This window comes from Siphateles boraxobius, unplaced genomic scaffold (assembly GCF_051911475.1).
Source record: "Siphateles boraxobius isolate OS27281-9 unplaced genomic scaffold, OSU_SipBor_1 30, whole genome shotgun sequence".
NCBI lineage: Eukaryota > Metazoa > Chordata > Actinopteri > Cypriniformes > Leuciscidae > Siphateles > Siphateles boraxobius.
In genome coordinates, this window is record NW_027508920.1 from 6,841,225 (window position 1) to 6,865,862 (window position 24,638).

Sequence of the window (24,638 nt, forward strand, 5' to 3'; positions counted from 1 at the left end):
CTAATAGATGTAACCCCTGATAACATCTAACCCTGCTTTAAGAGAAACATAAAACACGACAAAACATTAACAGTTTTATATGTTGTTTTTTGTCATTGGAAAGAACGACATATTTGGCTTTAAAGCATGATTTAAAAAGAAATATGGCAAATGTTATACAAAACATATGACATCATTAATTATCAGCTGAATATTGACAACATTAAGCTACATTTGAAAACATAATTGTGTATAAAGAGGCATGCTGTTTTGACCAATATTCTCGATTTAAAGATAGTCAAATTAACTATAACAAACAGGTTAAACAAGCCATAGCTTACTTTTAGACGTGGTGAATGAAGTTCGACTGTTCGAGGTTGTGATGATCGTCCGATATCCCTTGCCAGTTATTATGCGTACAGCAAATCTTCTTGTATGAATATAGTCAATTTCTAGTGTTTATATTCAAAAAGAAACGATGCTGGGAGATGTTTTTGTATTTAGCGCGCTCACCGCGATGTATGTTTTTTCTGGGCTTGTGCAGTGTCACGCAATCGCGCAGAATCTGATGACTGGCGTCAATGGTTCCGTTGCTTTCATTTTGTTCATCAATTGATGTTGTGATGATAAATGTATATCAAGTCATTCTCGAGTCATACAGTTCAAGTCAAGTCAAGTCTCAAGTCATTGGATCTCAAGTCAAAGTCAAGTCGAGTCATTTTCTTAATTTAGTCAAGCAAGTCTCAAGTCCTTAAATTTGCGACTCGAGTCTGACTCGAGTCAAGTCATGTGACTCGAGTCCTCCATCCCTGGCGATAACACAACAAATTTAATCATCAGATTACTTTCGTCTTGCGAGGCTGTGACTGAGGATTAATCCTGAGACATTTACCTCAGAACATGTGCTGGTTTAGTTTCATTTCAAGGCGCGACGGATCTAGCCGGGAATTGTGAGTAGCCTAAGTTTTTTATTCTTGTGCTTGGTTCTAATCGCGTCATCGCGATATGGAATAGTTTCTGTGAAGGCAAAAAGACTGTTTAAATTTGAATCACGTTTCTGTGTGTGAATGAATGAACGGCACAGATGGGCGCTGTTGTTTATGTTTAGCCTACTATGTTACAGATCAAATATGAAAGACAACATTTTGTAGTTTTGGATAGATTATAAAGTTTTTATTCTAAAATATCAAATAAGCTTCTGTTATCCAGTTTCTGCTAATGTTAATTATATAGTAGGCTTTGTTCTGTCAAAAATAAACTCATCAACAAGATGCTATTATAGTGTTTGTTCCAATGTAAGCTATATCAAACTAATGAATCCTTAACTTTAAAACATGTATGATAAAATGTATTGGCCTACTTTTAAAAAGAATACTTTATAAGAAATTTATGGGAAAAGACAATTTTCTTTTCAAGATGTTTCCAACTCTAACTTTGAACAAATTCTGTAGAATGGCCCATATAGCCTATTTGAAGAGGATTTGTCTCCAGGAATGACTAAGTACTAAAAATGTTTATTATATATATACACTGCCGTTCAAAAGTTTGGGGTCGGTACGATTTTTTATGTTTTTAAAAGAAGTCACTTATGCTCACCAATGCTGTATTTATTTCATTAAAAATACAACAAAAAAAGTAATATAGTGAAATATTATTACAATTTAAAATAACTGTTTTCGATTTTAATATATTTTAAAATATTCAGCTGAGCTGAGGAATACTGTAGTAAGTTTTTTTCATTCTCAAGTGAATCGCGTTTCTGTGTGTGAATGAATGAACGGCAGAGATGCGCTGTTTACCACAACTCGCAAAAAGACAGTTTAAATTTGAATCGCGTTTCTGTGTGTGAATGAATGATCCACTTTTAGCAAACTATATTGCTATACTGAGATGAGTAAAAATTGACTGAAATGTGTTGAAATAAAATGTATTTGTATAAGCAATGTATTTAACTGCAAATTAACATTTGTATTTCTTATATAAACAAAAGACCTATGTTACAGACATATGAAAGACAACATTTCGTTGACTAGTTTTGGGATAGGCCTAGATTATACCATTTTACTGTAAAATATTTGCCACCTCAAATAAGCTTTTGATGGCCAATTTGTGCTCATATGTTAAATAGCCTATAGTATGTTTTGTCAAAAATAAAGTAATCAAATAATATGTTATTATGTGTTAGTTCCAATGTAGCCTAGGCTATATCCAAAGTAATGAATCCTTAACTTTGAAATATATATGATAAAATGTATACTTTAGTTTTTACAAAGAAAGATTGCACTTGAATTGTTGTTGTAATTGTAACCTTTTTAATAAAAATATATATGTACAAGATAGATGTAAACAAACTATTAAAAGGTAAATATAAGCCTTTTCTTTAAATAATTTTTATTGAGTTTTATTAGTGACAAATTTGGGGAGAGGATACATATTCCAAAACTGAAAATACAGTATGAGAATTAACTGCACAATTATGCTACTAGACATGGAAAAATATATAAAAAATGAGATGCTTCAAACTGTGAACCAATTTGGTAGATATATATATATATATATATATATATATATATATATATATATACATACACACACACACACACACACACACACACACACACATATATGTTGCTCTTGCATTCCTTCTTGTGGCTCAGTGACACACCTGAATGAATGGCTCATTAAGTATGCGGGCCCCATTGTCTCCTCAGGTGTGAACCACTAAATATGCAGGATGGTGTTGAAATCGTTGACGCCCTTTGCGCATATTGCCTTTCCAAACAAAAAGTGTCTTACAAAATTTAAATCAATGTATTGTTTTATGTGAATGATTAGGCAGGATGATTTTCACATCATTTTGAAGCAAAAATTCTAGGCAACAACACCTATTTTGCTCACATATTACGGTAGCCCAGTTTGTGCTATATAAAGTGAATTTACACCTTTGCCATTAACATGTTTATAAATAACTGAAAAAAGCACAAATGTCAGAGCATGTCAGAACACCTCCAGGACCCAGAAAATACCTTAGACCCCAGAGGGTTAACCAAATGAATATGCCCAAATGTCAAAATATTGATAGTAAGGGGTAGTAAAATTCAATCAAAGTCACGTGTCAGTCATTTTTGAGGTGTTTTTTTATATAAATGTCTGTAACTCCGAAGCGAATTGAGATATTTTCACCAAATTTGGCACACACATGTATGGGCTCATTCCGAGGACACATGAAAAAAATTGTGAGGTTTTGCCTCTTGGTGGCGCTATAATAGAACAAAACATGAAATTCCAATTGACTTCAATACAGTTTTGTGATGTACAATGCTATATTTAACAAATGCATAGCTGTAACATTGTGAAACTCAGAATTTGCCACCAGCACCATCCCCTGAAGGTACTCAAAAGATTTCGAGACAGCGCCACCTGTTGGTCAAAAGTTAAAATTAAATTTCCAAAAATGCTAATAACTTTTGAAAAAATATGCCTATTGTAATGACACTGGTCTTACTAAATTCCTTGGGTCATGCCGACAACATAGATACCAAGATTGACGTATTTGGACGAACTTCCTGTCCGCCATCTTTATTTAATTTCAAACCTTCTTTTTCAAACTTCTCCTAGACCATTTGTCCGATGTTCACCCAAATCATATCATTTCGTATACCGCAGCAGCAAAGTTGAGGCATGCTGCCAAAATGACTATTAAGTCTTTATCTCTGCAATGCCTTCACATTTTGACACCAAACTTTGTATGTGTAATTGTCACCTCACTCTGACCACATCAAATTGATTTCATAGCTGCGCCACCTATTTGTCGAACGTGATAAACCTTTAAATCATCTTAAAAGTTACTGTATATATGATTTTTTAACCATTATGCCAAAATTCATCTTTAAATGTCTTTAATTGCTCCTGGCTGCAGTTGGTCTGACACTCCCACCCATGTTGGCTATCTTGTCGTCGTCTCTGCGCTTGGCCCAGGTAATGGCTGCTTGCAGCTATATTTATTATTATTTTTCCGCCATTGAAGTCTATGGAAGCCCATAGAACCGCTTGCGGGAAAGTTGTGAAATTTTGCACACTGATAGAGGACAGTCTAAAAAGTAACTAGTGCAAATTTGACATCTCAAAATCAATCCCTCTTGCGCCACCACCTGTCCAAAGTTTAACTAGTATTTAGTCTAATAACTTTTGAACCATAATAGGTAGATACAAATGTCTTTTTTCCTAGAATTCCTGAGCTCATGCCGATTCGAATGGATCACATGACGTCATTTTACGTCATACAAATATGTCCGCCATTTTGAATTGTTAAAAAAACTTGCTTTTTCGAACTCGTCAAAATCATAAAATTGGTCTCGTTAGATTCAGGGCATCATGTCGAGTCGACTATATCCAATTTTCCCAGATCGTCCATTTTGAATTATGTACTAAAATGCTGTATTTTCTGAACGCATGAACCAATTGTTACGAAATTCGGTATGGGTCATCAGTACGATGCTCTTAAGGACCCTGAGAAGTTTCGAAACAGTGCCACCTAGTGGTAAAATTAATTTTTCAAATCCTTATAACTCTGGCTGTGGTTGACTGATTTTCACAGGAGTCATCTACTTGGGTTCCTTAATCCTTGCCGAGTCCACAGATACCAGAAATGCTATGTTTCATCTTACGGTTTGTGTAGCGTTGTGATTTAGCGCTTATAAAACATTTGCCGATATCTTCGAAACCGTTAGTCCGATCGAGACGAAACCACTGTCAGAAGTTTGGAACCATAGGTCGTTAGCAATATGACAATGCCCAAATGCCAAAATGTTGATAGTAAGGGGTAGTAAAATTCAATCAAAGCCACGTGTCAGTCATTTTTGACATGTTTTTTTCATATAAATGTCTATAACTCCGAAGCGAATTGAGATATTTTCACCAAATTAAGCACACATATGTATGGGCTCATTCTGAGGACACATGAAAAAAATTGTGGGATTTTACCTCTTGGTGGCACTATAATAGAACAAAACATGGAATTCCCATTGACTTCAATACAGTTTTGTGATGTAAAATGCTATATTTAACAAATGCATAGCTGTAACATTGTGAAACTCAGAATTTGCCACCAGCAAAATCCCCTGAAGGTATTAAAAAGATTTAGAGACAGCACCACCTGTTGGTCAAAAGTTATAATAAAATGTACAAAAATGCTAATAACTGTTGAATAAATCTTCCTATTAAAATATCACTGGTCTTAATAGATTCCTTGGGTCACTCCGAGAACATAGATACCACGTTTGCCGTATTTGGCTGAACTTCCTTTCCGCCATCTTGATTTATATTCAATATCTACTTTTTCAAACTCCTCCTAGACCGTTTGTCCGATTTTCACCAAAATCGAATTGTATCATCTCCACAACGTGCCGACTAAAAGTTATGTATTTCGTGACGATAGACAAAACCGTTTTTGTAGGCTATACCACAGCATCAAAGATGAGGCATTCTGCCAAAATTACTAATCAGGCTTTATCTATGCAATGCTTTCACATTTTGACACCAAACTTTGTATGTGTCATTGTCACCTCACTCTGATCACATCATTTTTGTAACTGCACCGCCTATTGGTCGAAAGTGATAATACATTAAATCATATTTTTAGTTACTGAATATGATTTTTCAGCCATTTTGCCTAAATTCATCTTAAAATGAATGTCACATTCGGGATGTGTCGGGATGTGATCATGAACCATGAGGGAGAACTGGCTGGTGAACTTGGAGAAGCAAATTGATGAAGTAAATTGATCTAAAATTGTCATTTATTGATGTTCAACTGGATTAAAGATGCCGCCTAAGAGAATAGATCCACAAGTGGAAGTTAACCATGAGTTGGAAGAAATTAAGAGATCGCTAAATTTTATGTCCAAAGATATCTTCACCCTGATGTAGCAGCAAGCTAAGATAGTGACGCTGTTGGATGAAGTGAAAAATCTAAAAGTACCTCTTTCGGAGAAGGATGAGGTCATAAATGGGCTAGAGAGAAGAATTGATGACCTAGAACAGTATATGCTAGTAGACGAAGTAATCATTAATGGATTGGAAACAAAGCACCGAAGTTAGGCCTGAGTAGCTGCAGCTGGCACTGGGCGCGCTATGGAGGGGGAAAACGCGCCGGAAGAGGAGCTGCAAACACTGGAGCAACAAGTGGAAACTTTTCTTGCAAAAAAGGACATCATCATTGACACGAAGGATATATTGGTTTGTCACCTGCTTCCCAGTAATCAAAAGCCTGCTAATCCGGCGATAGTAATTCGCTTTGCGAACAGAAAGCGCAAGGATGACTTACTGAGCACGCAAGCTAAGGGGAAGTGGAGTGTACATCAACGAACACCTTACCAGAAAGAACGCAGATATTGCAAGACAAGCGAGGAGTTTGTGGAAAAAAAAGAAGATACAGGCGACATGGTCCAGAAATGGTCGTGTTTTTGTCCGTACAAATGGGTTGCCAGAAGAATCAAAGGTGATCACGGTAAGGGAAACAAAAGACTTTGAACAGTTCAAGAAACTCTAATTGCAAACTGTATGAGATACCGATTCAATACCGTCGATCAGACCACGTTTCAGGATAAGAAGATTACAATTTTCTTTGCAAAAATGGGTGATGAACTTTATGAAGATTTACTTCTTTTGTTGCTGGACATGAGGACTATTGTACGGACTTGTAGAGTATAGAGTTTAGTTTATGTTTGTTTTTGTTACATTAGTCTATTTTTTATAAATGGCAGTATGTAATATTGATGATGACAATATATTACATCTAGGTGTTGAGATAGATGATATAAATTATAGTAAGTATGACGTTGAAAGAGATATTGATCCGGACAAATATTTGTGTAGTCAGCCAAATTGTCACTATTATACGGAAGAACAGTTTAAGAGAGGAGTGAATATGAAACATGCCTTTTCTGTAATACATTTAAATAGTAGAAGTTTGTGGAGTAACTTTTCAAAAATCAAAGATTTTTTTAACTTGTTTCCAAGATTTTGTGTTGTAGCTGTTTCTGAAACACGGTTGGATGAAGGCAAATTAGCAGAGGAATTAGAATTAGAGGGATATCAAATGTTTGTAATGAATAGAAAAGATAGGAGAGGAGGTGGAGTTGCTCTTTATGTGGACTCAAGTCTGCAATGTAATATAATGGCTAGTAGGTCAATCACTATTGAAAATATATTAGAATGTGTTACTGTTGAGATTCGTATGGAAAAACAAAAGAATATAATTGTTTGTTGTATATATAGAACACCTGGTTCATCATTGGATATTTTTAATGAGCTTGTAGGGAACATGTTCAATTCTAATGGAAATAAGACAAATATTGTCTGTGGTGACTTTAATGTTGACCTGCTTAATCCAGGGGACATAAGAAGACCACAGAATTTATTAATGCCTTTTATAATAGTACATTATTTCCAGTAATAGCAAAGCCAACAAGAATAACAACAGTATCAGCAACATTAATTGATAATATATTTTCAAATGACGTTGGTAAAATTGATGGAGGTATTCTAATAACTAATATTAGTGACCACCTGCCTGTCTTTGCATGTTTTCAAAATGTGTTGAAACCACCATTAGGTCCAACTATATATTCAAGAACAGTGAGACATAGAACATCTGAAGCAATTGAAACACTGCAAATGGAATTAAATGAGTGTGACTGGGATTAGATTTATAGTTATGAAAATCCAAATGAAGCTTATGGTATTTTTTTGGAGAGATTACTAGAAATTTATAATAAATGCTGTCCATTTAAAACGATAACATATAAATGTAATATGCAGAAACCGTGGTTTACTAAAGGAATTATAAAGTCCTTCAAGAAGAAAAACTTATTATACAGGAAATTTATACATTCCAGAACTCAAGATGCGGAAAGCAAATATAAAACATATAAGAATAAACTAGTTAATATAATTAAAAATAGCAAGAAAGATTACTACACAAAATTGTTGATACAACATAGACAAAACATTCAGGGAACATGGAAGGTACTTAATGATTTAATACTTAAAAAATATAGCAATATGGATAGTGTTAATTATTTTAATAAAGACAACTATACAATACGTCGTACAGAGGAAATAGTTAAAGAGTTTAATGATTATTTTGTAAATATAGGTAATAATTTAGCAAAGAAAATTGTACCCATTCCAAACAATGGAATGGAAATTGGGGTTACATACGAAAATCCAAATTCATTCTTTTTAAATCCAACTAATAAAGATGAAATATTGAAAATAGTGAAAGACTACAAGAATAAAAAGTCAATTGATGATGGGTTTGATATGTTTATGGTTAAAAATGTTATTGAAAATGTTATTTATCCATTTATATATTTGCAATCAATCTTTTAAAACTGGTATATTCCCAACTCAAATGAAAATATCAAAAGTTCTCCCATTGTATAAAGGGGGCGACAAACATTTGTTTTGTAATTATCGACCTATTTCTCTGTTGTCACAATTTTCAAAAATATTAGAGAAATTATTTGTTAAAAGATTAGATAGCTATGTTGAAGTAAATAATATAATGAATGAATATCAGTTTGGTTTCAGAGTTCATAGGTCAACAACAATGGCAGTTGTTAAAATGGTAGAAAATATATCACAATCAGTAGATAAATTACATACAATCGGATTTTTTTTTTTGATTTACAGAAAGCTTTTGATACCATCGATCACAGAATATTATTATATAAATTGGAAAAATATGGATTTAGGTGAAATGTATATTCTTGGTTAGAAAATTATTTAACAGACCGTTTTCAATATGTTAATTTAAATGGAGTTGCGTCCTGCTTTCAGAGAATTAATTGTGGCGTTCTGCAAGGCTCTGTTTTGGGCCCTAAGTTATTTTTGTTATATATAAACGATATATGTAAAGTGTCGGATGTTTTAAATTTAATTCTTTTCGCGGATGATACAACAATTTATTGTTCTGGCCCAAATCTTACAGAGCTTGTGTTGGTGGTAGAGAAAGAATTATATAAACTAAAGAATTGGTTTGATTTGAATAAATTGTCACTAAATTTAAATAAAACAAAATGTATGGTATTTAGTAATAAAGAGATAAATAATGAGATCAGGATTACTATTAATGAAAATGAATTAGAGTAAATCATATAAAATTTCTTGGAGTAATTATTGATTGTAAAATGACATGTAAACCGCATATTTTTAACGTTCAGAAGAAAGTATCAAAAACGATTGCAATTTTGTATAAGTTGCAATGTATTTTGAACAAAAATGCATTACATACTTTATAGTTCACTTGTCACACCATACTTAACGTTGGGTATTGAAATATGGGGAAATACATACAAAACTAGAACCAATCCAATTTTCCTATTACAAAAGAAGGTTATCAGATTAATTAACTATGCACCTTACAATTCACCAAGTAATTTACTGTTTCATCAATTAAAAATGTTGAAGTTTTATGACTTAGTTGATTTGCATACGGTAAAGTTTATTTACCAAGTCAAACATAATAAAACTCCTAAATGCTTGTAATTATTATTTAACCAGCGAGAAAGTAAATATAATCTCAGAGGACTATGTATATTTAAGCAACCACAAGTACATTCTACATCAAGAGAACACTGTTTATCAGATAAAGGAGTTTAATTGTGGAATAGTTGCTGTAACGAGTTAAAACAAGCCACGTCTATTTTTCAGTTTAAAATTTTTTACAAGAGATTAGCATTGGAAAAATATTCAATAGAATGAAAATTAATTAAATAGGCTTGCTTCTGGTGTGGACAATGGTCCACTAATGTGTTAATGTTAATTTTATGAACAGATGTTGTCATTAATGAGTTGCATTTATGATTCTAAAGTTAAGGGCAGGAACAATAAGCTTTAGCTTCTGCCTGCACCTGGTCATCTTATAGTGTTTATGTTTCGAATGATTTGATTGATTGAATGATCTGTAAATGACCAAACCGAAATAAAGAAAGAAAGTAAGAAAATGTCTTGCTGTAGTTGGTCTGAAACTCCCAGCCATGTTGGCATGTCTTGTCGGCTGCTTTTGCGCTTGGCCCCGGTAATTGCTGCTTGCAGCTATATTTGTATTATTATTATTCTATTCTACTATTATTATATAAGAATTTCGATACGCTGTTACTTGAAAATGCTACTGCTGCTTGTTAGCTTTTGAGATACGGTTTTCTCCTGATTAAATATTTAATATAACTGAATAAAGGAATGAGTAATACCGTTTTTTAAAGTTATTGTTTTATTGATATAATGAACAACCGTTTATCTATTAACAAAACTTGGTTTACTCGGTTTATCGTTTTCTTTAGGTGTACATGTGGCAACTTTGTTAAAATGCCAACAGAACGTGAAAACATCTGATAACAGCAGTTCAAGTTTGCTGTTGCGATTACATATATATTTTTTAACTTTATACACGTTTGTCTTACACACAAAAAAACATCGAACTAACTGGCTACTATAAACAAACAGCGTTGGCATTGGTTTACGTTCTTGATCAAATCGAAAAATTACGTCAAAGTATACATGGAAAATACATTTACAAAATTAGTCCATAATTACAAATTCAGGTCCAAAATGTTTGTACGCATTTGTCATACACGAAATAGCATGACTAAGGGACTGTTCGTTTTTTATTTAAGGGGCTACCGGAGGAGTTTTGAGATCTATAGTCAAAAATAGACTTGACCCTCCCTTCGCCAGCAATACATTTTTCTATGACTCTCCAAAATGATTGTGAAAAAAAAGGCATGACCCTCCCCGATAATTTATTAATTACTTCTGTACTTGTTTGCGCTTGACAAAGATATCTCGATGCCTAGACCTACACCAAACGTTCATTAAAAAGGGTCCTGTACAGTGCGACATATATCTACAAAAAGATTGGTCTGTGCGATGAATAAATGTACCACTGTAGCATGCGTGCGATACAGTTTTGTAAACTATGTTACTTGTGTTTGTTTTCAGACATGATATAGTCTATTTTATAGCTACTGCTTATGCGATATCACGATTTTTGATCGTGGATGATTTAATGTCTCCACGATCTGCTTTTGAAGAAATATAGTATCGTGCTACAGCGCACATTCTATCAGCTGCAGTTCTGGCGCCTAAAGCTTGGTTTATACTCGCCACGTCCGCACGAGCGTGAAGGTGCGCACTTGGCAGTGTGCACGGCAGACTTTGTAACTGTGTGCGCGGCTCCACATCCGAAGATGCACGACTTCTCTAGACTTCACTGCACGTCTAGTAGTTGCTTAAATTTACAAAATACCCTACAATAGCAGACATGAGCCCTTTTAATTATGGTCCATGTTTTACAAAACATGTTCTCGAAACTAAATGAAAATGTTTAGTGAAATTAGAAAATATGTAAGTTATCGTTAATTTAGTTGTATAGGCTATGTTCTCATATTCATTTATTTGGTTCTAATGTAACTAGTAACAATCTCAAGGTTTACTGCTTTACACGATTTTTTTTTTTGTGTGGTTTTGGTGTAGTGTACTAAAATAAACATTCACCTGTGTACCTTACCACTTCTCACAGATGATTCCTGGTGGTTTAGAGGGCAAATACTCTGAATCGCCTCCTGTCGATTCAAATAATAGTACAACGGCCAGCGCTTCAAGTATAAACGCCTCGTCCGTTTGGGGAGGTGCGCACGCAGGCAGTGGAGGCCTCCAATACTGTAAAACTCGACGTACATTCACATCACATGTTATTGCAGCGGTAGAGTTACTCGCAGGACACTGCACTTATTCGCAATCACAAAAGTTAATTATTTGCTTGTACTTTAAAGCTTTGCCGGGTAAACATTTAATTGGCGTTCTGTTCTGACATGATGCACTTTTTCTGAGCGTGTACGTCGGAAGCGCGTGCGCGCTGTCAGACAGTGCCAAACTGGACTTTATCTTCCGCGTCTGATTTTTGTTGGGTCAGACCCATCTGCTAGCGATGGGGGGCCGAGACTGAGAGAGCTACATGGTAAAATATGCACCAAACAAGCCACTTTGAAATGTTGCTGTTTTCATGAATACAAAAGTTGGGTGACCCTCCCCCTAGACTAAAAAAAGTTGGATGACCCTCCCCTCAACAAAGAATAAAAAGACATACCCCTCCCCTATTTTCCTCTAGTGGTCCATTCCATAAATACCGAACGGTCCCTAAGTGGCTACTAAAGCCACCGCTGGCATTTGTTTACGTCCTTGATAAAAACTAAAACATTACATTTAATATTATACATGCAAATACATTTAAAATTATTAAGTCTTATTTACAGGTTGTGCCTCTGGTTTTAAAGTTGGAACTGCTTCATGCTTTAGTAACAGTTTGTTGTTGAATCCGGCATTAAATTTGTGGAGATTCTGGAAGCTGTCTTCCGTAAAATGCGCAGCACAGAGAGCTAAATTACGATTGTAATTTTCTGGAACATAATCAAACATAAACTGTAGCAAATGTTGATGAACTACAGCGTCCGTAGGAAGGCCGAACACCGAAGACCTGACAGCTGGGTGAAAATAACACACTTTCGACGGCATGGCTACTGCTCTCCACTATAACTCTTCCTCTTCGACAAAGCAGCAGAAATATGGCCATGCCCCCTTTTTTGCATATTCCGGAGGGAGGGTTGATTATGGGTTAGTTACGTATAAAACCCGGGAAGTATCTCGTTGTAGTCCCATTCGAGTCGTTTTTGTAGGCATTAAACTTCCTGATTTTTAAAAGACAATATCTCTTATTACGTTGAACTTTCAGCGCAGCAACTTTGCAGATACTGCTCATGCACCAACAGCAACATTACACACTATTTAAAATGAAAAAAGTGAAATCGCAATCAACCACCCCTTTAATATACATTCAGGTAGTATCTTGGAAAACTTGTTTTAGTATTTTATGACACTTGTTTTGCAGAATACTCAGAAAACATGTTACATTTTTCTGTGTATCTGCAGGAGTCCATGACTTTGCAGGGTAAAGATGTGACTCCAGAACAGTTGCATAGCAATCTGCATCACTATCAGCTAGAGATCCAGCAAAGAGAATCTGGCCTCCAACAACTCAACATCAAGGTATGCATCCAAATGTTACCTCTGAAAAACAAAATAATGTCTTATATTTATTGCCATGAATTGTTTTCCTAATATCTGTGCATGTATTATTATCCATGTACGTGTACTAGTTGCAACAGGCAATTGAGGAAAAGGAAGAGGTGTCGACCCAGTTGAGCACGGTTTCTAAGATGCTCAGAGAGACACAGCAGACTTATAGTGAGCTCCAGAATCGCTGCTATTGGCTGGAGAGACGATTTCAAAACCTGTATTCACCCACACAGGTGACTAAATGTGTCTTTCTGTAAATGTGGATCTAAAAATACTGTAAAATATCGGCTACAAAGAAAAATGTTTTGTTTTAAATAAATAATAAAATATATTCTTCTTTAATCTCAGACGAGCTTAAAATTAACATGAAATCAAAATGAACAATTATTATTTGTATTTATCATAAATGATTTATCTCTCCACATAATTATTGTTTTAATTAATTTGCCTTCATAATCTTTAATCAAAATAACGTTCCAACTCTCTTGCAACTACATCTCTTTTCTTGTCTGATAACGTGTTCACATCAATTCTTGATGGACAAAATCAGGTCCCGCCCTACATTTTTCTTTGTCCGAAAAGCCGTTTCCCCAGCATGAAGGTAAGATCTTACGGATTTATTAATGAATCGTGCGCTTTGAAATCTTCCCGGTCTACTGACATATGTCATGACATCCATTTCAAACATTACAATGCTCATGATAACTTTATTTAAACTTTCCGCAAAAACTGAAGTTCAAACACAAATTTCTAAAGATGGCTGAGCGCTTGTTTCTTGTTAAATCACAAGAGGGAAGAAAAGACTATCGCAACATTTGTTTCATGCCGACTTAAAGTAATTACACTTTCTCTGCATATTCTCATAGTACCTGCTCTGCCTGAGATAAAGTGCAACTTCCATTATATCTAGTGAAGTTTTGGTGCCTTGACATTTAAACTTGCATATTTTTTGTCAATAGGTTGTTGGTTAAAAGTGAATAAATAACAAATCCTTACAGTGTTACAGCTGTCACTGGTATTTACCATACACAATTTTATCTTTGATGTGAGGTCATTGGAAATTGTAGCTTTAGCTGATAGTTGGTATGTATGATATTTAATTATTTAGATATTTTGTTGCAAGTATCTAGATAGCAGTTCTTGCTTTATCAGCTGATCAATAAATGTAACATGTCATATAGGGCTAGGTTTCCAATTAACTCACTAAATGGCAACGTTTGGGTCCTGTTCATTTTTTAAATAAATTATTTTGTTTTATGGCAAGTTAGAAGGGTCTGTGTATAAGTATTCGGTAACACTTCATTTTACAGTATGTGCACTTTCAATGAACTTACAGTGTTCTTACCACAAAAGTAATGAGTAGTGTAAGGTAACTATATGGGTTAAGTTAAGGTTTAGGGGTAGGTTCAGGGTTAGTACTTAGTTAGTGTCATTACTACAATAAGCACATAGTATGTTCATGCGAAACAGGACTGTAAAACAAAGTGCTACCAGTATTTCCTGCACAGTTATGCCTTCTGGCAACACAATGTATACAATGTTAATGTTAGTTAGCTGATATTTTGACAGATGGTTCAAACGTGAGTGGTTCTGTGATGTGTCAGGATAGAAGGAATAAACTTTAAATAAAATGTTTAATATTTGTTTGTTTTTAACAAGCCAAATCTTTCTGGCTTATTAAAATTAAAAGTCATAATGTCACACAGAGTTAAACTGAAACATCAATCCACCCTCATCAACAAAAATGCAATAATGCATTCCAAAGTAAGAATACCAAACATTCCAAGATGCTATTTACAAACAAAGGGAACAGAACAGGTCAAGTTCAACATCAGGTCAAGTGCAATTCGATAGCAATTGATAGCGATTACACAGCACTTACAATTTGCATAAATAATCGTATGAGGCTAATGTATCAAATATCAAATTTGGAATACACAAATATGAAATATTGAAAAAATTAGAATTGTACTTTGCCACTAGAAGTACTCGGCAAGCCACTGCCTTAATTAGTGAGTCGGTTTATTCAATCGATTCGTTCAAAACAGATGATTCATTTAGAACAAAAGTAAGAAATGTTTTTCGAATAGCGGGGTCAGTGAATCGTTTAGAAGCAAATTCATTCAGTAAACACCGTGATGCATATTTGTATTTACTATAAAATTCAAAACTGTTAATGTCTACTCCAGTAAGTGGAATAGATACTATAGGGCCTTGAAATAAAATGAGAATGTCTTTAAAAGGTGTAATTTCTGTTAATTTCTCAGCAGGGTGCAGTCTATGCAGAAGTTCCACCAGGAGCCCCTCAGGAACCAATCCGTGCAAATTTCAACCAAGATGGATCAGACAGCGGAGACCTAAGGATGAGGTTTGTTTGAGACAATGTTTGTAGATGACTAATGTTGTTAGATTTTTTTGTAATTTTCTTTTAAATGTTTTGTCCAGGCTAGTTGAGGCAGAGTTTCATCTGTCTCAGTTAAACTCTAGATTGGAAGAGGAGAGATCAAGGAGAGAGGTCGCAGAGGAAGCCATGCGGTTGACCGAACAGAAAGTTGTGAGGTACAAGAGATAAGCCTTTTTTTTTTTTATCAGTGTTTGACACTGAGTGCATGGAATTTGTTATTCTCAAAACTGTTTCAGATTACTTTGTGGAAGTAAGAGTGTAATGTCTAAGCTTGACACAATACCACTTTTCTGATTTCTATATTTTGGTATAATTTGGTGTTTATCATGTCAGGGCTGTACGTTAACTTTTTTTGCATGTAGCACTGGTGCTACAGAGGTTGAAGTAAAAGGTCCACGAGCCGGGACTCGAACTCAGGTCGCCCGAAGCGCAACGGCGCTTTCCCACGAGGCTATCGGCGCCGAGAAATTTGCTTTTTAACCATACAATTGCAGTTAATCTGAATAGGGCTACAATGACTCACTTGCCTTTAAGACAGAAAAATGGAAATACTCCCTTGACTTTTATTTATTTAAATTTACAGATAAGAGCATCTGCAAATATTAGCACAATATGACTATGATCATCTTCTTATAGGAAATATGATGTTTGCCCCTGAGATACTTTTACTGTTAGGTTAAAAATGTGGCCCGTGCTGTGGTGTCCACCTGGCCAAGGAGGTCACGGGTGAATTTGCTTTGGGACTGAAGCTCAGTACAGCTGTACAGAAGTGGTATCTTCTGTATACCACTTCTGGTATACAGAAGTGATGCTTGGGAGAATGAGCTCACCTTCCTCTGATGGGAATGCGCTTTATATGTCTGATTTCTTTAGACTCAGTGGTTTCAGCTAATTCTCATTCCAAGGGGTGTGTGACTTGAGCCATGTCTTTCCCATTTGTCTCACTGTGGCATATTATTCCGACTAATCAATATTGAAATTTGAAGACATCTTTGATTACCGGTAGTTTTAATCGGTTTTACTTAACAGACAGTTATTGCAGTCCTGATATATACAGTAATAAGGGAAATGACTGCAACGACTGTTAAGTCTAAAATGCTTTTCGGAAGAAGAATTTATTGAAAGTGGTAGTGTAGCTCTAGCTCTTCAGTGCTACAACTCCTCATCTGGGCTGAGCCTCTTGACCGCTCCTAAGTTTATTAGGATTGTTAATTAATTGCTTCATTGCAAAAATTGGCACTTTGCTGGTCCTTTGCCTTTTGCTTCTCTGTACTGAAACTTGGTTAGATGGCTTTCTTAGATGGCTAGAACAGGGGGATCTCTTGTTTCCTCCGTTTTCAACGGATAACGTACCAGGGAATGCCTATACTATCTCCTCTCATCTTGCACAGGGCAAAGGGAGGCAGGGCCTTGTAGCATCCCACCCAGTCTTGCATGAGTCAGCATAAAAAGCTTAGCATGCTGGAGCAGCTCGATAGGGAGGCTTACCAGATTGAAACATTGATCACCGAATATATATATATATATAACACCCAAATTTGTTAAAAGGACCCAAAAAACCAACGCTGTTCATTCTCGTGTCACACCAGCACATTTAATGTTCTGCAAGAACCAATGAGGTTTTTTCTTGTGCATCAAGCAAGGAAGTTTGAGTTTCTGTTTATGTTCTCTGATCAAAGTTTTTATGTGAATAAAATCCTGCTCATCATTTAAAGGTATCCTGTCTCTTCAGAAGACTTGGGTTAAACCACTCGATTCATATGGATTTTTTTTACATTTTCTTTAAGAATGTTTTGAACAGTCAGAGTTTTGGGTGAAAACTCTTTCAATAGAGGGACAAAAATCTCTCCGATTTTATGAAAAATATCTTAATTTGGGGTCATGTGACAAAAGGAGGCAAGATGGCTGCTTAATACATTGCCGCATTGAGACAATTATCGGAAAGTTCAAAAAGTAGTTTGTATCCTGATTAAAACTGAATGAGCAAAATGTCTAAACAGTCAAAAAAATCGAATGCTGGAGACATTAAGAGATACTTGAGATCACAGGTGCCTGAACTGCCTCAGGATAGTGTGAGTTCCTCCCCGCAGCCGGGTTCAGAGAATGAAGGGTCCCAAGACAGCGAATATTTCTATAGCCTGTATTGCTTAATCTGGCACATTTACATGAGTGACTTGAGTGCTCAATGTTAATTAATGTGCACTGTCCCTTTTAAAATAAATAAATTCAAAATTGACACTATGTTGAAGAAAATCTGGGATGATATGGAGGTCATTTAAGAGATTTGCCAACCTACAGCTAAAACAAGCTATCTGCGCTGATCATGCGGATCAATGATGTTGAAAAATGTGTAAAATGTGTGAAATTCCTCCAGGAAAAGGAGAAAGATTGGCGAGCAAACCTGCCTGCAACTAAAATGTGAACTTGTTCAGTTAAGAGAGAAAGTGGAGGACATGGAGAATCGGAGTCGACAGAATAATCTCCGTTTTATCATAAGGAAAGCGGAAACATAATTAAATTTCAGCTCGTCCATGAACTTAATCATCAACACTGACAGTGTTCAGCCCACGATCTAATCCCAAGGACAGACCTAGAACTATACTGGTGAGATTTCTAAGATCATCAGATCATGATTCGGTGCTGCGTGGGAGAAAGGGTGGATACACTTCGAAGGAAAGTGGGTAGAGGACATCAGGCATCAGTATAGATTTCTAATGGATAAAGTAGGTTATAGTTTCCATTCTGCTCTTAAAAGAGTCTGGAGCAAGGATTCAGATGTCTCAATTAGTGATGAAGACTGGATCAGAATATGCTGAAATTATAAAGCACTCTCTCTCTCTCTCTCTCTCTCTCTCCCTCTCTCCCTCTCGTTTTACTTTCTTTGCCATTTACATATATGTCCGAACTACAAACTTTCCACTGATGTCTGTGAAAAAGGGATGCGCTCAATACACTGCGCTTTTTTAGCTTATCAGCTACAGTATACAGGCGTTGCTATATTTTGTTTAATATTTCACTAATTAGATACATTTACTTAATAGATACCCTTCTCTTTTATCCCCATTATATTCTCTGTTGTCAATATCTGCATAGTTGTCTTTAAGTGAAGTCACATTTATTTATATAGCACTTTTTACAATACAGATTGTTTCAAAGCAGCTTTACAGTGATAACAGGAAAATAATGCAACTAAGTTTGTTTCCAGAAAAAAATAGCGTCACAGTCCAGCTTAAGTAAATTCAGTGAAGTTGAATTTTTGTTGTAAAAAAGTTATCAATTTAGTTATATATATATATATATATATATATATATATATATATATATATATATATATATATATATATATATATATATATATTAGGCTTGGGTGGTATCCAAATTTTGATACCGTCAAACCTCCTCCCTATTTTACCGGGGTATACAGTATTACCGTGACTAATTAAAAATTATGGCATAAGGCTCAGACAGCGTCACCAAACTGTTGGCTTGTGCCTACACCATTCAGAAACTGAATACCCGATCGGGCAAAAAAAAAATCAAAACAAAAATCAAGGCCAACCCGTGCACGTTGTGTCTGATCCCGGCTGACGGCATTAAATGTAATATGAGCCGGAGACCTATTTAGACTCGACTATTTTTAATGCGTGGGCTGTTATAATATGGTTGCGCCAAATAATTTTTTAACCCAGGTGCTGAGGGGGTGGTAGATATAAATACTATTTATAAATGAGCAAAAATGGGACACTTAATAATATTTAATTATGACAATTATGACAATTATTCATTTTATTAATTAATTTAAATTAAATTAACAAGAAGTGCATTTGTAAATCCGGTGACACGCGTCCATTGATTTTTATTAATACAACTTTTCTGTCAGTGCTGCAAAGATTAAGTTGACGATCGCCATCTCCTAGTGAACACGCATATATAGAGAGAAATGCAAATCATGGATTACATAATCAGAAGGTATAGGCTAGCCTTTTTCTTTTCGTTTTGAATTGTTTCGTTTAAAGAAATTGACGATTGATATCTCCGTAGTGAACGCGCCTATAGAGAGAAATGCACATCATGGATTAATCAGAGAGTATGCTGCCTATATCTCTTTTCCTTTTGAATTGTTTCGTTTAAAGAAATTGACGAATCGCCATCTCCATAGTGAACGATAGAGAGAAATGCACATCATGGATTACATAATCAGAGAGTAGGCTTGCCTCTTTCTTTTCGTTTTGAATAGTTTCGTTTAATTTGATGATCGCCATTTCCGTATGAACGCGCATAGAGAGAAATGCACACCATGGATTAAATAATCAGAGAGTGGCCTATTTCTTTTCGTTTTGAATTGTTTCGTTTAATGAAATGTCAAGCTTTATTTAGATATAGGCCTATCTGTCATGTCTGTGAGACATACACTGAGTTTCGGTTAATTTGATGAGATTTCATATCGCCAGCGCACCATCATGTCATGATTATGTTGTCTGCTATATTTGATTCTTATTTATTAAATCCAGGCAATTGGTTGATAAAAAAAATTTATCAAAATTAAGGTACAATTTATACAAAACGAAATTCACTTTAAAGAAAGGCCTTTTACAAAATGAAACTTAATTAAGTGGTCAATGTCTGACTCCCGATGCATCCCATCTTACTCGTGCTGTTCAGTTTTCATTATCAACGTAAAAAAAATAACATTTATAATATTTTAACAAATATAAACTAACGCGCTTATTTAATGAACTCGGGGCAAAATGCATCCTCGCAGCAGTGAGTGGGTGGTTGTTTCGGAGATGCGACATTAGGTTAGAGGTGTTTCCATCTCTCGCGGTCACCTTTTTTATTGCAACATTTACATATTGCCTCGTCAGTATTTACCGCCTCTCCCTTCTCTCTCTCTCTTTCTCCTCCACACTGTCACTTGATGACAACTACATAAGCATTTTTAGGCATTGAATAAATTATATTTATATGTTATATATAAGTGCCGGTAATGACGGTATTGAAACTGATACCGTTGCTATTTAAAGACCCGTGGTATACGATATTACCGAAATACCGCCCAACCCTAATATATATATACAGTGAGGAAAATAAGTATTTGAACACCCTGTTATTTTGCAAGTTCTCCCACTTAGAAATCATGGAGGGGTCTGAAATTGTCGTCGTAGGTGCATGTCCACTGTGAGAGACATGATCTAAAATAAAAAATCCAGAAATCACAATGTATGATTTTTTTAACTTTTTATTTGTATGATACAGCTGCAAATAAGTATTTGAACACCTGAGAAAATCAATGTTAATTTTTGGTACAGTAGTCTTTGTTTGCGATTACAGATGTCAAACGTTTCAGTGTTTCCCCTAGGATTCTTTTTTAGGGGGAGGGGGGGGGGGGGGGGGGGTGTACTGCTAGTGTTGCGGAGCGGGCGTGTTACGGATACGTGGTGTAATTTTTTTGCAATCAAAAAGCATGTCTAATTAATTGAAATCATGTATTATGAATCATTAAACAATACTTTTTTTTAAAATATATGAAAAAAAATTTCACACTAATTAATTCTGCGCTAATTCACACTAACACTAATTCTGTGTTGTGTTTTTTCTGGTAATAAAATGAAGACATAAAACAAAAATTTTATCATTTATCATCAATTTTAATCATGTGAAATTAAATAAACTTTTTGTCAAATAACTTGCTGCACAATGAGCTTTACTTTTAAAATTAAAACATGGATTATTCCTTAAAAATTTCAGTTTTGATGATAATTTATTTGGATTAGTGTTAGTGTATTATTACATTGGGACATATCTAAATTCTAATGTACAACAGTAATATATTTCTGTCAAGTTAAACCGAACTTTTATTTTGACGGGTTGCCGTGAAGACCTTTTGAGTTTCTGTGTGTTTATATCATGATGATAGTTGTTCTCAAATGAAGCGGTTAAATGATCACGAAGTAGGGTTGGGAACATACTGTCTATGGTTGGGAATCGTAAGAAATTTTTCGGTTCCGATTCCGGTTCCGCCAAACGATTCCGGTTCCGGTTCCCATTCAATAAAAATTATTAAAACTAATACAAATAGTAGTACGGGGAAAATACACAATCCTTTTTGTGTTTTATTTCTGATAGGCCCTACTTGTCAAATGAGTTTAACAGACTGGCAATGTCAACAAATGCAACATATTATTTAGCAATATTTTTTTCTGAAGGAAAATAAAAAATGTTGCATTCTCAAGGATAATTTGGGACCTCTCCTATATCTTATTGTATATCCAGCAGTGGAATACCCTCTCAGAAGGGGTAGAATATGCTTGAACACACATGTAAGATCCAGACAGGTGAAACATAATATTTTTTAAATCGGTTTGAATGATTGATTTCTGTGAAACTTCACTTGTTTCCTTACTGGATTAAAGTGCTCTAGCAGTTAATAAACAGAAATGCATGCGTCTTGCGGAAGAACATTGTAGCCGGAGCTACTTCTCTATGTTTATGTCAATGACGCGAGTGAGTCACGCAGGCACTGGGCTACTCCGCAGCAGTGCCGAACCGACCAGTGTAAAGTAGTCTGAGTCTAAACGCTTATTACAGCCTTACCGTAGTGATTCAGGATAAGACAAAAACACGTTTTGAAAAAAGGCATTCATGATGTAATCGCTCATTATATACATTTTGTAAATTCTGAAGCGAATTTTCGTTATTTGAAGCGACTTTCAAAAGGTGATTAACTGTTTTAACATCAGTGTTTATTCTCGAACTATAAACTTTTATCTCAGTACTTCTGTGATCATTTGAATATTTTTTAACACAGAAATATCGATACTGTGTTGTTGAAAAGACAGAAAGTAAAGCTAACGTTAGATGTTTCATGTCAGCGACAGCGCAAACAGATTTGAATGTCCCGGTGTGAAGTTTTTGTCATTTAGGAATAAGATCGCGTGGGTGTTTGAATCGAGATCGTTTAAAGATTAATGGTGCAGCTCTACTGTCTTATTCTCTCTCTCTGCGTTGATATCTGACGCAATTTTTTTAACTTGTTATACGAATAGCGCGAGGGACAGTGCATTCATTACAATTTTAATATTTATGTGGTGAGACGTCGCTATTAAAGGATAAGCTCCCAGCACTTCGTCCACACATCGCATCAGAACCAAAAACACTACCGGTTCTGCATAAGAACCGGTTCTCGGTTCCCAACCCTATTACGAAGTGACTTTCAGAGTGGATCTAGAGCCTGGAGAGGAAGTTCATGCGTTTGTGTCTTCATATAGGCCAAAAAATAGCGCAAGCGTCACACGTGCTTCAGTGTGTGTGTGTGTGTGTGTGTGGTAAATGAAACTGCGCGTCGGTGGCACCATTCATTCACACAGAACATGCAGGATTCGTATTTAAATAGTCTTTGTGTTTTAATATTCACACACACTAGTCTACATCGCGATTTGATTTCAAGTGTACTGAACTGCTTTCTATTTTTTCCTCAAATTTACAAATTCCGTGAAATTCCGCGTTATACACTAAATTCCTTTTTTATGACTGGATTTCGTCAGCATTTTAGGGGGGGCGGGGGGTCGTTTTGGGGGGGCGGGGCGCCCCCCCAAAACAATGGTAGGGGAAACACTGCCGTTTCCTGTAATTTTTCGCCAGGTTTGCACACATTGCAGGAGGGATTTTGGCCCACTCCTCCACACAGATCTTCTCTAGATCAGTCAGGTTTCTGGGCTGTCGCTGAGAAACACGGAGTTTGAGCTCCCTCCAAAGATTCTCTATTGGGTTTAGGTCTGGAGACTGGCTAGGCCACGCCAGGACCTTGATATGCTTCTTACAGAGCCACTCCTTGGTTATCCTGGCTGTGTGCTTCGGGTCATTGTCATGTTGGAAGACCCAGCCTCGACCCATCTTCATTGCTCTAGCTGAGGGAAGGAGGTTGTTCCCCAAAATCTCGCAATACATGGCCCCGGTCATCCTCTCCTTAAAACAGTGCAGTCGCCCTGTCCCATGTGCAGAAAAACACCCCCAAAGCATGATGCTACCACCCCCATGCTTCACCGTAGGGATGGTGTTCTCGGGATGGTACTCATCATTCTTCTTCCTCCAAACACGGTTAGTGGAATTATGACCAAAAAGTTCTATTTTGGTCTCATCTGACCACATGACTTTCTCCCATGACTCCTCTGGATCATCCAAATGATCATTGGCAAACTTAAGACGGGCCTTGACATGTGCTGGTTTAAGCAGGGGAACCTTCCGTGCCATGCATGATTTCAAACCATGACGTCTTAGTGTATTACCAACAGTAACCTTGGAAACGGTGGTCCCAGCTCTTTTCAGGTCATTGACCAGCTCCTCCCGTGTAGTTCTGGGCTGATTTCTCACCTTTCTTAGGATCATTGAGACCCCACGAGGTGAGATCTTGCATGGAGCCCCAGTCCGAGGGAGATTGACAGTCATGTTTAGCTCCTTCCATTTTCTAATGATTGCTCCAACAGTGGACCTTTTTTCACGAAGCTGCTTGGCAATTTCCCCGTAGCCCTTTCCAGCCTTGTGGAGGTGTACAATTTTGTCTCTAGTGTCTTTGGACAGCTCTTTGGTCTTGGCCATGTTAGTAGTTGGATTCTTACTGATTGCATGGGGTTGACAGGTGTCTTTATGCAGCTAACGACCTCAAACAGGTGCATCTAATTTAGGATAATAAATGGAGTGGAGGTGGACATTTTAAAGGCAGACTAACAGGTCTTTGAGGGTCAGAATTCTAGCTGATAGACAGGTGTTCAAATACTTATTTGCAGCTGTATCATACAAATAAATAGTTAAAAAATCATATATTGTGATTTCTGGATTTTTTTTTTTAGATTATGTCTCTCACAGTGGACATGCACCTACGATGACAATTTCAGACCCCTCCATGATTTCCAAGTGGGAGAACTTGCAAAATAGCAGGGTGTTCAAATACTTATTTTCCTCACTGTATATATATATATAAATATACAGGGGTTAAAGTGGGCCGGAATGGTCCTGAACTGCGTTCCGGCAACTCAGATAACTTAATAAATAAATAGATTAATTAATCTCAACGAATCTCGCTGGTCCCGAGATCAACCTCCCTTCCTCCCCGCTGAACGCA

The 24,638-nt window shown here is 36.0% G+C and overlaps 1 protein-coding gene across 8 annotated transcripts in view; it reads left to right on the forward strand.

Moving 5' to 3' along the window:
• LOC143757215 (uncharacterized) overlaps positions 1–24,638 on the forward strand; it is an 84,710-nt gene that overhangs the window by 52,414 nt on the left and 7,658 nt on the right. For 6 of the 8 annotated variants that reach the window (XM_077248175.1, XM_077248178.1, XM_077248176.1 and 3 more), the window contains 4 exons: positions 12,970–13,086; positions 13,197–13,349; positions 15,384–15,484; positions 15,562–15,675. In XM_077248175.1, coding sequence (XP_077104290.1) covers positions 12,970–13,086; positions 13,197–13,349; positions 15,384–15,484; positions 15,562–15,675 — 485 coding nt within the window. The remainder of the gene's footprint in view (positions 1–12,969; positions 13,087–13,196; positions 13,350–15,383; positions 15,485–15,561; positions 15,676–24,638) is intronic. The other 2 variants (XM_077248177.1, XM_077248179.1) reach the window with 2 other exon arrangements.